Below are 15,703 nucleotides of genomic sequence, written 5' to 3' on the forward strand. Positions count from 1 at the left end.
AGCTAATGCCAGGGCAGCTGGCAGAGGCTACCATAAGAGCCTAAATATAAAGTTACAGAGGAGGTCTTTCTAATGCAATAGTGTTCGGTTAATGAAATTAGAAGTTGAATACTGGGTGTTCATTATTTTGTGAATTTTCTCTAGTTGACAGTTATCCGTGAGCAAAAACATACTTAATTTTATTTTATTTATAATCTTTAAGGACCCAGAATCTCAGTTAAGTTCTGTGTCTATGAGGCCACCTATGTTATATGTCTATGTTACCAAAAAGTAATCAAACCTGTGTGAAAAAGCAAAAATAATCAGCACAAAGTGCAAATGCCTAGTGAAGAATTACTACAAAACCTTCCAAAATAATAAGTGGTGATGGGTTTGTCTCTGAAGTCTAAAGATAACCAGAAGTCATTTGTGAATTTCCAGCCATCTAAGATTTTTCTAGGCTTTTTCATGAATGTGAATCATCAAAAGTTTATTATATTTTCCTTCTCCTCAAACTTGAGGTATAAAATTTATTTCTGCTCAGGCATTTCTAGGACAAAAATCAGAGGAATGTTTTTCTATTTTTACCACCTACCCCTTTCCACTAAGAGGCTGGCTAAGGATTCTGGCTTTGGCATTTGTTACTATTGATCCCCCCAACTTTTTCAAGCTTTCTCCATTCCTAGTGCCCAAATCATTGTTTTCTCCTGCTATCCTTTCTGCCTCTCTGATCTCTGATTATTGCCTTCTCCATCATTTATGTTGATTCTCCTCTCTCTCTCTCTCTCTCTCTCTCTCTCTCTCTCTCACTCACTCACTTTTGGTATGGAAAACATGCAGTGTGGAAGGAAGAAAGGAAGAGATGGAAGAAGGAGGGAGGCACCCCATGATCCTGTGGGCAATGAATGCCCTTTCCTTTGTATGGCCAGCACTGAGCTCCAGAAGCCTGGCTTCTGTCAGTATGACTGACCTAAATAATTTCTTTCCTGGCCTTTACCTCATTAGTCTTGAGAACAAAAAGAGATGGAAGGCAAATGTTTCAGGCAGCCCAGATACCTCTTCTGCTCAGGCCTAGCCATGGCTGCCACTTGAACTCATTGCTCTCTTCCTCTCTGATGCCTATATATCCTACACAACATAGCACCCACCTGAGAAGGCATTGATCCCTAGCTAGGGCCAGATGAGCTTACAGGCCATTCATAGAAGGCCCAGGCTTTAGAATCTGGGGTTCTCCCTGGTACTTCAAGGATGGGAGTCAAATGACAGGACATCTGAAGTTCAAGAATGTTTTGATTTGGGGGGATATAAGCTCATTTCTCTTATTGAGAAGTTCAGTATTTAGTATAGCAATATAACTCCAAGGACATTTTGCAGTCCGGGGTTTTATGGTATTGATGCATAATGTGAGATCCCAAATATCTGTGTGAATTAAGAGAAGAACATAGACAAACAGAAACATTTATATTTGACACTGGAATGTGTAACTTAGATTTCTCTTTTTTTCTCTGCAATAGCAACTTGCCTAATAATGTTTTGCTCAGACTGATATTAAAGTAAGTTTGTATTCCTGAAGTGCACACTGACTTGTAGCAAGGCATCATTAGGGTGTGCTGGAAGCAAATCTGGGAGTCAACACTTGACACATGTAATCCTCAAATGGATAATCATGTTTTAAAAAGGTTGGTATTGATGTATTTGAGGAGATTGGATATATGTCCAGGACAGATGTTATGTTGACTAACATCTGTCAGGCATCACTTTATTAATGAAGCAGTTTCACAGCAGTCCCCTGAGGCACGTAGTATGATTCCCATTTTACACGGAAGGATCCTGAGGTTTGTGATGTCTCGTGGTACAGTGGAAACAGGGAAAATAATATAATGGTGGAAGTGACGTTGAACCCAGGTTTTCTGTCTCCAAGTCCGTACACTTCCAATTACCTATCTTTATGGTATAGTAGGTATATTTCTCTGTGTCAAAGCCATGTGTTAGGTGATCTTTCAAGATCCTTTCTAATCTCTAACCTATGATTCAATAGATGGTCCCAAACCAGCCAAAACATCTAAGATTCTCTTTAAAAATGTGAGTTTACTCTTTCTCCCCTATAGTTTTCTGCTCTACTTTTGATTAACAAATGAGAAGGCTTCATACTCTGCTCTTCTTAACTCTTAGGCTAGAGTTATCCCTCTCAAAAAAAGTTTTTTAAAAAGCAGTGATTAGGAAGTGAGAAATAAATGCCAACATTAAATTAGTGCCCAGCATTTTTTCTGGGTATATTACCTCTTTTTTAAGAAGATGTGTTTCATTTCAGAAAGACTATCTAGGAAAATGGAAAATAATGTTAAGTAAACCAGTGAATCATTTTTAACACTGTTTAATAAGAAAACAGAAAAAAGAAAAAGAAAACAAAATGAATAGAGTTATATTCCTTAAAACTAAGTAAACAATAGCCCATATAATGAAAATATGGCTTCCTAAATAATTTTAATATTATTTGTTTGTTGAGTGCGCCTCTCTCACGAAGCTGAATGTGTTTTACCAACATTATTTTTGTAATTCTCACATTGCCCCTTCATGTTGATTGTGGTGTTCCATTTTATGGAATAAAAAAAAAAAAATCTGCACCCAGAGAAGTTGAGTTGTTTGCCTAGCATCACTCAGCAAGCCAAAGTCTATGCCAGGGTTAAAACTTAGGTCTCCTCATACCAGATTTCCAGCAAGCAAAGTGAAAATAAGTATGCTAGCATTTCAGTTATATATAGGCAACAAAACCATCTGGGTGTTTTATGTAAGAGGAATTAATTATTTACTTCTTTTTTCTCTCTTTGAATTAGAGATGAGAAGTGTATGCTAAACCAAAATATCATTAAGACAATCCATTGCAGACACATTGAAGGAGGCTATCCATAGGCTTCTGGGGTGGGACAAGAAGAAAGCATGTCCTTGTGCCTCTTCAGGAGTCATGGAGACAATGTTCTCTTATCTCCTCAGCCCAGGAGAGTGTTTTATTGACCATTGACCACTACTGGAAGTTGAAGGAAACTTCTCTATAAATTACCATGTAGTTCCCAACACTTGCAAAACCACATGGAAGACATGATGAGCCTTGGCCATTGGCTCTACTGGGAAGGGGATGGAGATAGGGGAGGAAGAAAGTTGATATCACTATTTTGTATATAGAGAAATGGTGTCTAGGGTACACAACCCTTACAGAAACACAGGAGAACCCACTACGCATCTGAACCACTCTGCCTATCTGGGAAGGCTGAGGTGGAACTGAACTTCAAAGGTTAGAATATAGGCTTCTAAAAGCCATCCTTCCAGAAGAGAACCCGGTATTTCCCTAATGGCTTCCCTAGGGACCCCTGGGGAATCCTCGCAATTCATATGTTATAACCCACAGAAACTCCAGGAGTTGTGGAAAGTGACTGTAGCCAGATGGCATTCTCCCCGCAAGCATCTTTAGCATGTGTCACTATAGGACAGAAAATAGTATTTTTTCTCCATTGAGGGAGAATCATTATAAAAGGAAGTTCTCTCCTTGGTCATATACCAACTTCCTCTTTCCCCTTTACTCATGACTACCATTGGACAGAGAGGGAGCAAACACATACATAGCCCTTACTATGTGTCACTGAGTTATCAAAACAACCCCACAAGACAGGTTTTCTTACTACTCCCATGTTATAAAAGAGGAAACGGAGGCCCAGAGAGGTTAAGTAATTTTCCCGGTGTAATACAATCTGTAAGCGGTAAAGCCAGGATTCAGTCCTGGGCAGTCTGTCTCCAGAATCTGTGTTTTAATTCACTACCTGTCCTGCATTACCTGGCTGTTACACATTTGGCTCCAGACCCTGGGAAAACAATTGTGTTCTTATTATAATGTTATTTTTTTCCAGTACACACAGAATGAAGTATCAATGAGTTGACAGATGGTTTTTTTTTTTTAATAGGAGGAATTTTCTACATGCAACGGGAGTTTAGTGCCACTTCATAGCTCCCGGGGCAAATCTACTGTTAACATTCAAAGAATCTCATCATGCTGAGATTGTGTTCGGTGGTGACCAACCTTTTGAGTCTCTCCCACCATCAGACAGTATCAAGGATGCTGACTCTGGTATGGCCAGTCTGAAGCTCAGTACAAAAGTCAAAGAAATCAGTTCTAATTTTGGTGCCATCTAATTTTCAATCTCGCCTGCAGGGCTTGACCTGTCCCAGACAATTGAGGCGTAGAACTAAATATAATCAATTATCTACCTTCAAAGTGGTTGTATTCGACAGGAGGAACCAGCCCAATTTTCAGTCAACAGAGATGTGCACCAATTAATATAAATATCTACAAATACAACATAGTCACAATAAATAATAATGGGTATAAATAAATAATGTTGAAGTGTACATTAAGGGGGTGAGATGGAGTAGGTGGGGTTCGGCTAGCATTGGAGAGAAGTATGGGATAGATTAGGGACATTACTGGAGCAAGTTGCAAAGATAAAAAGAAAATGCAGTACAACTGCCATTTGAATGAAGGAGAGTGTGGCATCCCTATGGCACAGCTCAATCAATGAGCACCAGAGAAAGTGAAGCCATAACCAGTGACTTGAGCAAGGCACTTAGCTTCCTTGACTCGAGACTCTCCCTGGGTTCTTCTATCTGTTGATACATTCAATACTGGGTGTTGAAATCAAGAGAAGATAATGAAGCACTTTGAGTTCTTCAGAAGAAAAGTGTCACCATCGTATATCCTTTGGATTAAGGAAAATCTATTATGTAGAAGATATGCCTATAACATATTACACCTGATTTGCCCTGGGCACCGGTAAATCAAATGATTTTGGGGAAGGAAGCACTCTAAAGCATTCGCACAGGAAAAATGTAGGTGTTCAGGGTTTTGCAAGTAACATACTTCTCTTGGGTGTCATATAAACAGCTTGGGCTTGGCCCAAGCCAAGGCTGTATAAGACCCTAATCTCAAATGACTGCCCATTCTTTGCTCTCTGGTTGGCATAGGTAAATCACAAGTGGAATCAGATGTTGTCTTGCCAATGTGACTGATAAGTTTCCAGAGGAGCTGTGTTTATGTCTTGAACCTTATTTGTGTGATGTTCTATGTTTTATAACTTGAGCCTCCAGGAATTTTTCTCTTGGCCATACATCATTCCTTATCACCCATAACCAAATATGGCAGCTTTAAATAGTGCTGTCATTTTCCTCATTTTCATTTGTGATAAAATTGGGTATAGATTTCTGACATTGAGCACTTAATGGGGTTTCAGATTCAGAAAGCAACAATAAAAGATTTTTTTCTCCCAGGTATCTCTCAGTTGAGAGACACAGAGTGAAATAGTCCTGAGTAACAGGGCACACAGAATTCATATATGTTGCCCAGAGAAACTCTGGAGTATAGAAGGACCCAAGAAGTAGCCCAAGCTAGTGATTTCTGCTGCAGCAGGTGTATAGGCATGATCAGCTCCTTTATTCCCTTTGGACTCTGTGTATGGGTTCTGCACTCTCTGTGTCTTCTTGTGTATGTCACTAGCTCTTAGGATGATGACAAAGACTCAGTCAGCCCGTTGGACCCCATGGTAAAGATGACATACCTTAATATTGGCAGGAGGTTGTGGTATGGCTGATATGATCTTGAGTTTGAAAGCTTATCTGTTCATAGAACCCCTGAGCTTAATATTGATTTGTGTCCTATTCATGTACTTCATAGATTTTTGGAATCATAAAATCATATTATCTTCAATTTAGAATAGTCCTTAGGGAGCATCTAGTCCAGTGGTTTCTTAGTAAATGAAAGCAGCAAGCCTGGTGCAACACCAAGATAGCAGTGGGAACATCAGAGAGCAGGCCCTATCTAGAGTGGGTGGCCACCACTCAACTCCAGCCAGTTGAGAATGTAGACTCAGTGTTGCCAGATCTCCTATTTAAAAAAACAAAAAAGCCAGAAATATGAATTTTTAAATAAAATCTCCCAATCATTTTAATATTGACAACTAATCAAAATGAGTAAACATTGCAGGGTAAACAAACAAGTTGTCTGTGGGCGGTATGTGGTCTGTGTGTCACCTTTGATCTAATCCAGCTCCAACTGAAGCTGGAAAGGGCTGTGGACTTGCTCAAGACCACACTGCTAAAGACGGGGCGGGTTATTGAACTCCATCTTTCTCATTCCATTTCACTTTCCTACAGAAAATAACTGGGAACTTGACACCCAGCTTTCTGTTCTTGGCTCTATCCTTTAGCTTCCATGACTCTGGCCAAACACATCCCTGGGCTGGTGACAAACCATGCTTTCCCACAGTATCATGGTCCGAGCCCTGGCCTTTGTGTCAGAAAACACATGTTTGAGTTCCAGCTTTTTCACTTCTTAGCTGTGTAAACTGGATACATCTCTTGACTGCCCTGCGTTTTGGTTTCTTCACTAAAATGAAAATAAAAATCTGTGCCTCATAGCACTTGTCTGAGTTTTATATGAGAAGGTCTCACTGTGGGTGAGATTACCCTGCAAAGAAAAAAGCAAGGATGGCTGTTGTATTAGCATCCTCATAAGAAAGACGTGAGTGTCCAAAGGGGGTGCTATTGTCCTACTCCAACATCTACAGACATCAACATCTCAAAGGCGCTTCTGAGCCCATCCATGCTGCTGCTGGAGGACACGGGGCAGTACATAAGGGGCATTGAGGGCTGTTCTAATTGCCCAGAGCCTTCATCACTCTAGGAAGTAACATGGCTTGGACTGCTCTTTTGTTTTATCCTCTGAGATCAGGGCTCGGTAGGTGTTTTGGAGCAGCCCCCTCTAACACCTTCACTCCCAGTGTTATTTAAGCCAATCAACCAGAACCCAAGGCAATGCCATCTGGGGCCAGCCACCATATCCTCTGCCCTGCCCTGCACTACCCTGCCCTGCCTTGCCCAAGAACCATTCTGACTGAATGTGTACAGTGAATCTTGTTTTTAATCTCCATTTCCAGGGACGCAAACCCGGCTACTTCTCCTTCCTGGATCCATTTTCTCCAGGCGTCTGGCTCTTCATGCTTCTAGCCTATCTGGCCGTCAGCTGCATCCTCTTCCTAGTGGCTCGGTACATTTTTCTCTCTGTACCCATTCTCACACCGCCACCTCGTGTCTATCTCTGGTAACTACATGGGAAGAGTAGGGAGTATAAGAAAATCTTGGTGCCAAACGAGAAGGAGCTCAGGATCTGAACGGCAATCTGTCCATCTGTTAACCTGGCAATATCCATCCACCCATCTACGCACACATTCTCTAATGTACACAAGCCAGTAGGTGAGCTTGTTCAAATTTGCTCATGTACCCCTGCGTCCTCCCCTTCCCACTCCCCAGCCTTTAGCCCCCTGCTAGTATAAGAGTCTTGGAAGAGAAACGAGAGGAGGCAAGCAGGAAGATCATTCTTATTAAGCACTATGGATTTGGCTGCCCTAGCATCAGTGCTTGCCAGGATCTGCCACAACGTGCTGAATGACAAGAAACAGCCTGCAAATCTGGAGAGGGGGACCGGAAGCCTTGGTGGTACAGGCCAGGGAGAAAGAAGGCCTCCTCTGCAGAGGGCCTGGCCATTCCCCAGCCTGGATCTGCCTGTGAAAACATAGCTGCCATGTTGAATGGGATCCATGAAGAGTAGCAGACAACAGGAGGATGTGATGGACAGACACATTTGCAAGTAATACTGAGTTAAGACAAATGGTCCAGATCAGGGATAGGGAAGAATAAGTCCTCCTCTTTTCCTGGAACCCCAGTACTGTCCCTGGGCCTACGGAAGAACTCAAGGAGCCTCCCACAGCTGAAGCCTCCCTAAGATGTGCACAGAAAAGGTCATTTCTCTCTAAGGCTAAGGGCTATTGAACCAGCCTGGGCTTCAGGAGAGCCAATTTACTATCCAGAAGCAGAACAAGTACTAGTGGCTCATCAGTCACTCCCTCGGTAGCCCTGCTTCCTGCTCAGAGCTCAGCTTATCATGCTGGGGAACCAGAAAGGGCTGTTTTATGGGAATAAAGAACTACCCAAGATGAGCTTCTAGAGAGCTGACAGTGACTATGTTTCAGCTACCACCTCAGAGGCCTCCTTTGCCTAGGGGCCACAGTGGCAAGGTCAGATGATTCCATAGTGTATATTCCACTTCTGTAGGGTGGGTTCTTCCTCCAGAGGATGTCTCTTCTTTAGCCCCAGAGGAGAGTGTGCTTTCTCCACTTAGAAGACAGAGCCCCAAGGAACCATAGGATGCCTAACCCCAGAACAGTTCTCTGCCTGACCAGGAGGTATTATCTCACCCAGTAGAGACCAAAGTCAAGTTCAGGAAGTCTTCCCGGGCCCAACAGAGAAAGACCTTACAATGTGGTGCCACCTACTCTTCTTGGGCCTATAGGCATTGCCACCATCAAGTATCTGTTGCCAGTGACAACAGGAGAGTCATGTGGGAGTGGCATGTTGTCTGACACGTCCCCTCTTCACCTCACTACATTGTCTGCTGATGCTTTTAGGAAGCTGTCTGCCTGAGGCCTGACTTTGCTGCATCTTAATTCACTCTTGTCCCCTGTGATCGAGCCTCTGTTATGTAGCAAGCCACAGCTCTCAGGGGACCTTGAGGGTCCTGGGAATGGTCTTCTGGCTTGGTTACTATATACACACACACACACAAGCCTGCCTCACTATGCCTGCCAGAGCCTAAAACTTCTTAACCAACCCCAGTGATTTAAACACCCCTCTTTCTTTCTTGTCCTCTACACACACACACACACACACACACACACACACACACACACACACTGCCCCCACAGATACAGCATTTACAAAAACATTAACCAAAAAAAAAGAATTCTCAATATGCCTGCCAGAGCCTAAAACTTCTTAACCAACCCCAGTGATTTAAACACCCCTCTTTCTTTCTTGTCCTCTACACACACACACACACACACACACACACACACACACACACACACACACTGCCCCCCAAGATCCAGCATTTACAAAAACATTAACCAAAAAAAAAGTATTAAAGGTCTGACCACACAACCATATATATAAAATATCTGAGCCAATGATAATCTTACCAAAGGCAGTGGTTCTGGTTTTGAAACAGGGTTCCATGGAGCATGAAGGCTCACAGGAGGTACCGGAGACTTTGGAGGGACAGTGAGAACACGCTAGGCAGCCAGAACTCTGGAGACTCAACCCTTCTTTATCCAAACCAGCTCCACTGGTTATATATTATACTTCTGAGTAACATTTTAGAGGGGAAAAAATGTTTGAAAACCACTGATCTAAGGCAGCCATTCCCAAGACAGCTGATACCAGAGTCACTAAGGGAGCTTTTAAAATTTTGAATTTCCAGGTCTGATCTCAGAATCTCTAGGGATGGGCCTGGAAATTTGTACATTCAAAGCTCACTTCCAATGGCCTGTAGGCTTGGGAAACACCAAAACAAACTATTATGAGAGTAAGCCAGGTCCATAGGCCACAGGGGAAAGGAGCATATCTCAGGACACTAGGCCAACGGTGACCCACTGACATAGCATTTAGGAACAAGTAACAGCAATGGGAATGTGGGCCAGTGACTATAGAACACCAACTGAAGATTAAATGGTGAAGGTGGATGATGATAAAACCTTGTGAATATCCAGCGTCTCCCTGCTGGGCACACACCCATACACATCTCTTTCATCAAACCTGGAGGCCTTTATTTTTGCCCACCCCGACCCCAAAGCTAGAAAGCTTTGCATGGGAGACAGGCTGGACCTGTTGAACAAAGGAGGGAATATATGTCTATGGGCAGGAAGAAAAGGCGTTGTAGACATTAGCGGTATTAGTCTGAAAGAGGCCAGCGGGAGGCTGAGAGGAAAGTAAGCGGGAGGCTGCCTGCCTCACAGAAGGCAGAAAGCTCAGAGGATCCCTCGTTGACCTTGTGTGCCCATTATAGTCACCTGGGGAGCCCTAAAAGATACTTATGCCCAGCTCCTACCTGGACAAATTAAAACAGAACCCCTGGGAACGGGATCTCGTCATTGGCAATTTTTTATAAGCTCCCAGATGAGTCCAAAACACAGACAAGGTTGAGAATCATGGCCTGTGAGACCATCTGGGCTGGTATTTCTCAAAATGTGGCCCTTGGATCAATGGTAGCAACATCACCTAGGAACTTGTAGACTCTTAGGCCTCACACAGAATTATTGAATCAGAAGCTTTGGGGGTGGGGCCCAGCAATCTGTGTTTAAACAAGTCTTATAGGTAATTCTGATGTAGGCTAAATTTTGAGAATCATTGCTATAGGCTTAGGATTTCCAAATTGTGGCTCTGTGAAGCCCTAGGATCCTTCTGCGATCACTTTGGGGGACAGGAGTGGCAGGACAATCAATTTCTCAACCATTCACTCTTCACACTCTCAGCTTCCAGTCAAGGGATGACACTTTCATCTATTTTGTACATTAGAGTTCCACATGAGAATTTTTTTTGAAAAAATACAAATGTTTCTATAATTAAAGAAAACCAGTTTGAAAATTGCCAATGTAGTCCAACCTCCTCATTTTTCAGTTTAGAAAATCCAAGTCCAGGAAAGGGAAGTGACTTGCCCAAGGCCACGAGGCCAGTGACAGAGGTACAGAGAGGAGGCCAGACATGAGAGCACCCCCCACTCTTCTCATCACATTTTCCTTCATGCCCACCCTCCATGGCACTGGTGGATGTTCTTTTTCTCCCACAGGTTGACCCCCTATGAGTGGTACAGCCCCCACCCATGTGCCCAGGGCCGGTGCAACCTCCTGGTGAATCAGTACTCCCTTGGCAACAGCCTCTGGTTTCCAGTCGGGGGCTTCATGCAGCAGGGCTCTACCATCGCCCCTCGAGCCTTATCCACCCGCTGTGTCAGTGGAGTCTGGTAAGATGGGGCAGAGAAGGGGCAGGGCCAAATGGTGCAGGGGCACTCAGCAGTCCTTGGATAAGCCTTGCTCCACTGCACTGTGACTTCCAGTAGGCAGGAAACTTAGCTCCCCTGTAGAAAAGCATATAGCCTCTGCCTTTCAAATAGACTAATGGGGAGCTGCTCTGCATCCTATCAGCTCAGAAGGCTGGAGGACAGTGAGTGGGTACATTTTATGCCATCTTATCCCTTTCCCCTTTCTCTGCCTCAAAGGTCTAGATACAGAGGGGAGCCAAGTCAGGGAAGGAAACGAAGTGAGAAAACAACCTCAAAAGCCCACAGCAAAACATTTATAACGTCCTGACCTGAAAGTGACCTGAGGTTGAGTGGCTTGTTAAGGCATATGCAGATGTATGCAAATATGAGCATGTAGCAGGAAGTCCCTGAAGGAGGAATCCAAGCCCAATTGCCATATCACGCCCCATCTACCAGCCTTCTTTCCCTCTGTTCCTGACTCTGGGAGCTTTCTAGACCTGTCCACTTTAGCAGATATGGGAAAATGCAAACTCTTAGTCACTCAGAGTTAGGACCTTGAGGAGTGAGTTGCCAGCTATTCCAACCTCTGCTCTACATGGGCAATCGACCAGCCTCTGCCTGAAACTCCGCTTCCTCCTGGCTCATCCGGGGCAAAAAATATATAGTGAAATGATTTGATATGGGAAAGCTCTTTCAAAACTCGAAAGTGCTGCATAATGTATGGACCAATAATTGCTATTAGACCATCACACACATACATATACATATATACATACATACAGCCTAGAGAGAGAGAGGCAAGTTTGCAGAGTATAAGTTTCTCATTTTTACTTAAAAGCCCATTGTTAGATTTGGCTGTCACAGCTTAAAAGATTTACAACCTTGGTTCTCTCTTTTTCCATCCTGTATAAGCCAAGAAAAAGGAAAAATATTTCCACCATTAGGCACCTGTGCTGGGGACAGCAGGTCATCTGGACAGTTACCAGAGGGGCTAATGGGGAGGTGAAAATACAGCTAGGACAGTGACCGCTTCCCAGCTGGAGTTTTCATTTTCCCCTATAAATGATAAATACAGAAGGGTTTAAAACATTTGGGCAAGGTGCTTGACCATTTTCAGACAGTAGCCAGAAGTCACCAAGTAGATTAACGTGGAGAACTGGGTTTCATGTTCCCTGAAAGAAGGAATGATCTTGTTAGGGACAGTCACAGAACTCCCTCAAAATCCAGGAAATCTGGGCAGGAGCCCTAGAGATGAGCAGAAGTCAATTGCAGATTTTGATCTCTTTCTACCTGGGGCTTTTTCTCGCAGAGTGCTTATGCTCATGCACTATGTGTAGGGTCCCATTGCCTACTTCATCCACCTGTCAGCCCACTGCTTCAGAGGGCCCCCTGTCATACAGGCTGCTCTGTCCTGCACTAATAGTTGGCCCCCGGTGGCTCAGTTACTCTCTTCCAGAGCGGGTGTAGAAGTGGGCTTCTCCGCCCCAACTCTTGAGTTGTGCACCCCTCTGCCTCTCAGAGTTCTTGGTTATTAAATCAGAGCCTCAGTTGGGTCAGCTTCCTGGGGGAGTGGGAGTTCTGAAGACAGAGCCATCATGGCCTACTATAGCTTTCCCATTCAGAGCAAGTGACAGAAAATGCCGATTCGCTGACAAGACTGACAACTTCATAACGGACAATGCCCCTTTTGGATAGGACCAAGTTTCCACTAACTCCTTCCAGAGAGAGCATGGGCATGATTTGCTTTCTCAGCAGAGACAATGGGCTTGCACTGCACTACTTACATTCTTTGACCCCTTCTCTTATGATCAGTAGCATAAACAGTCACATGGCCACCCAGGCTGGAGCAGACGCCAGAGTGTAGCCATGGGGCTGAGGGAACCTCCCCTGCCAACTCTGAAGTGATGTCCACATTCAGATCTCCTTAACCTCAGCACTAGCCAATATTGCTGAGCAGCTTCAGAATGCTCACTTCTATCTGGGGATCACTCATTCCCTGGCTGCCTCTGGGGGATGACCATGAGAAACAACTTCAAACAGATATAAGAATCCAGACAGGAGCAGAGAAAGCAGGTCTTGAGAGAGAGGGACACCTGGCACTTATAGGTAACAAATAGGGAAGGTGGCCAAATGATTTTCATTTCATATTCAGCGTGAGGGACTGTCTCTACATCTCTTTATATCTCACATTCATCTAGTCATTTACAGATTATTAGTCACCAGTGACATCTCATTTGATCCCACAACTCTACGAAGATAGGCAGAGCAGGCATTATCATCTCCATTTCTTAGACAAGCAAACAAGCTCAGAGGATGCAGGTGGCATTTCCCCCAGGTCTCACAAGTGGAACAGAACAAAGCCAGAACTAAAACCAGATCACCTTACAGGTTGTTTTGCATATGGAGGCACCCATCAAGTTGGTGGGTGCCCCTGTCACTTCACTCCTCCTGGCAACCCAAAAGAGTCTTGGACATAAGAGAGTGGCAAAGGGGGCAGCAGGACTTCTTGCTCTTGAAAAATCCATCTGGAAGCTTCCAGCTGCTGAATCCCATGGCAAACCCTATGCCTTAGTTGGCAATGTCTTCATGAGTAAAATGTCATTAATTTAGACCCTACTGATTCAGAATGTGTGATTATCCAACCTCGTTGTACTTAGATATATCTTTGAATCCCTACAAACAAATGGATTGGGGTGCAGATCCACACTACTTGTTTAACCTATTTAAGTGGACAAATTGGTTTTAAGGGCTCTAGTATATTTGCTGCCTGAGTTGCAAAATTATTCTAATTTTAAATGAGTTCAATCTACCCAATAAAACAAACTTCTATTTTGAAATAGTGTGACCATTTTAAGGGTGTTTTTTATTTCCAACTTCTGAGCAGTTCAAGAGTGCTTTTCAACAGTTATTCTTAAATAATTTCTGCTGTTAAAATTTGTAGAACTCATTTTGAAATATGGATTTATCAATGTGCTACTTGGAGAGTTACTTTGCTACTCTGAATCTCAGTTTCTTTACCTATAAAATCAGAATAAGAATTTTACCTCTCTGAGTTGTAAGGAGTACATGAGATAGTGTTTGTGGCTCATGGCAGGTCCTCAGTACATGGCAGCACTCATCTGAAGGTTGACTGCATCCTGAAAAAACAAGGGGAGCTATCCCAGCCCTAGCTCTGAACAGAACCCCCACCCCAAGTTTATACCTTTAACTCATTCCCTAGCTCATTTCTTACAGTTTCCCAAACTATCTCATGTGCATAGGCACACCTCTACTGAGTTATGACCAAATAATCTTCTCCTTTAGGAAATAGGAAAAAAAATTGTCCTCTTCTAAGCAACCCTCACAAACAGTGTTCATTGACATCATATGCCCCGTGTCTTTTCTCTTCCCCCACTAAGCTAAGAGCTCCTTCTGAAACAGGACACCTGGGCTCTCCTAAGTTTCAGCAGGACTGGGGACGGGATCTAAGACTCCTGGGAGTGCTCCCAGCAAAGATGACTTCCTAGTCTTTTCCTGCATAGGTGGGCATTCACGCTGATCATCATCTCATCCTACACGGCCAACCTGGCGGCCTTCCTGACTGTGCAGCGCATGGATGTGCCCATTGAGTCAGTGGATGACCTGGCTGACCAGACTGCCATTGAGTACGGCACAATTCACGGAGGCTCCAGCATGACCTTCTTCCAAGTAAACCCATTTGTTTCCTTTCCAACATCAGGAAGTGAGCAGAATAAAGTTAATATATTTGTCCACTGGAGATAAAAAAAAACGTCTCTCCTCATCCTATTATCTCTTTTGAACATCTAATTTGGAGTTCATTTTTCTCCTGCTCCACAAAATACCACTGGAATAAGTTCCCAAAAACACTTTGGGTTAATATCAACCTGTCCCAAAGCGTTCTACATGAATGATTAGTGGTAGCTGAGATGATTTTAGGTAAAATTTGTCAGAATTCTTTTTTCTTTAAATTTTTATGAGAGTTTATTTGGGTGAAACTAATGACGTGCTGGGGAGCAAGATCTCAAATGCTCCAGAGAATAACAGTTTTGTAGCTTCATTTATGCATTTGAAATTAAGGCAGGAGCATAAGGAAGATTACATGGAGATGGGAAAAAAGAAAGATGGCTATTGGATTATGGGATAGTTAACAAGATTATGTACTCTCCTGAGGGTGGTTATTTCAAAGGTGTGTTAACCTAGATGCACAGAAACAATGGATAGGGCTTGCTTAAGGTAAAGATAAACTTTTTACTAAAGAAATTATAGGCCTGAGGCATGACCTGTCCAGTTAGGAATTTATGATCAGATCACCCTATAAGATTACTTCCCACAGAATCCCCTTTTTTTTCTCCCACAGTTCTCTCATTTGGTCATAAATCAGTCTGAAGGATGCATTGATGACCAAACTATTAATCAGATAGTGTGGTCTCACAGCACTAGGAAGGTTTATTCCTAGGAAGTCTCAGTATCACATTGTCTTGTTGACCACTGGGAACAGGGCAATACCATGACAATGGGATCTGAACTGAGACCAATTTTTTTTTTTTTTCCAAAAAAGGAAAGGAAGGAAAATGGAAGACATTCAGGTCTTATGGCCTTCATTGTGGGGTGGGGGGTGGGGGGGCGGGAAGCACTGGATCATTTCTATCTTGTAAACTATCATGATTTGAGTTTTGCTTCCTATCTCATTTTACTGAATTTGGCATGCTTTGTAATATTTACATAAGCCATGAAAAGAGTATTAACAATTATCTATACATGTTCAATAATCATAAACAGTTAGACTATATAGAAAAACACAAAGAGTAAGTG

General features: G+C 43.2%; 1 protein-coding gene across 1 annotated transcript in view; it reads left to right on the forward strand.

Moving 5' to 3' along the window:
- GRIK4 (glutamate ionotropic receptor kainate type subunit 4) overlaps positions 1-15,703 on the forward strand; it is a 307,264-nt gene that overhangs the window by 266,514 nt on the left and 25,047 nt on the right. Inside the window, exons 14-16 of the mRNA XM_006925242.1 lie at positions 6,957-7,066; positions 10,700-10,873; positions 14,413-14,578. Coding sequence (XP_006925304.1) covers positions 6,957-7,066; positions 10,700-10,873; positions 14,413-14,578 — 450 coding nt within the window. The remainder of the gene's footprint in view (positions 1-6,956; positions 7,067-10,699; positions 10,874-14,412; positions 14,579-15,703) is intronic.

This window comes from Pteropus alecto, unplaced genomic scaffold (assembly GCF_000325575.1).
Source record: "Pteropus alecto unplaced genomic scaffold, ASM32557v1 scaffold479, whole genome shotgun sequence".
NCBI classification, from domain to species: Eukaryota; Metazoa; Chordata; class Mammalia; order Chiroptera; family Pteropodidae; genus Pteropus; species Pteropus alecto.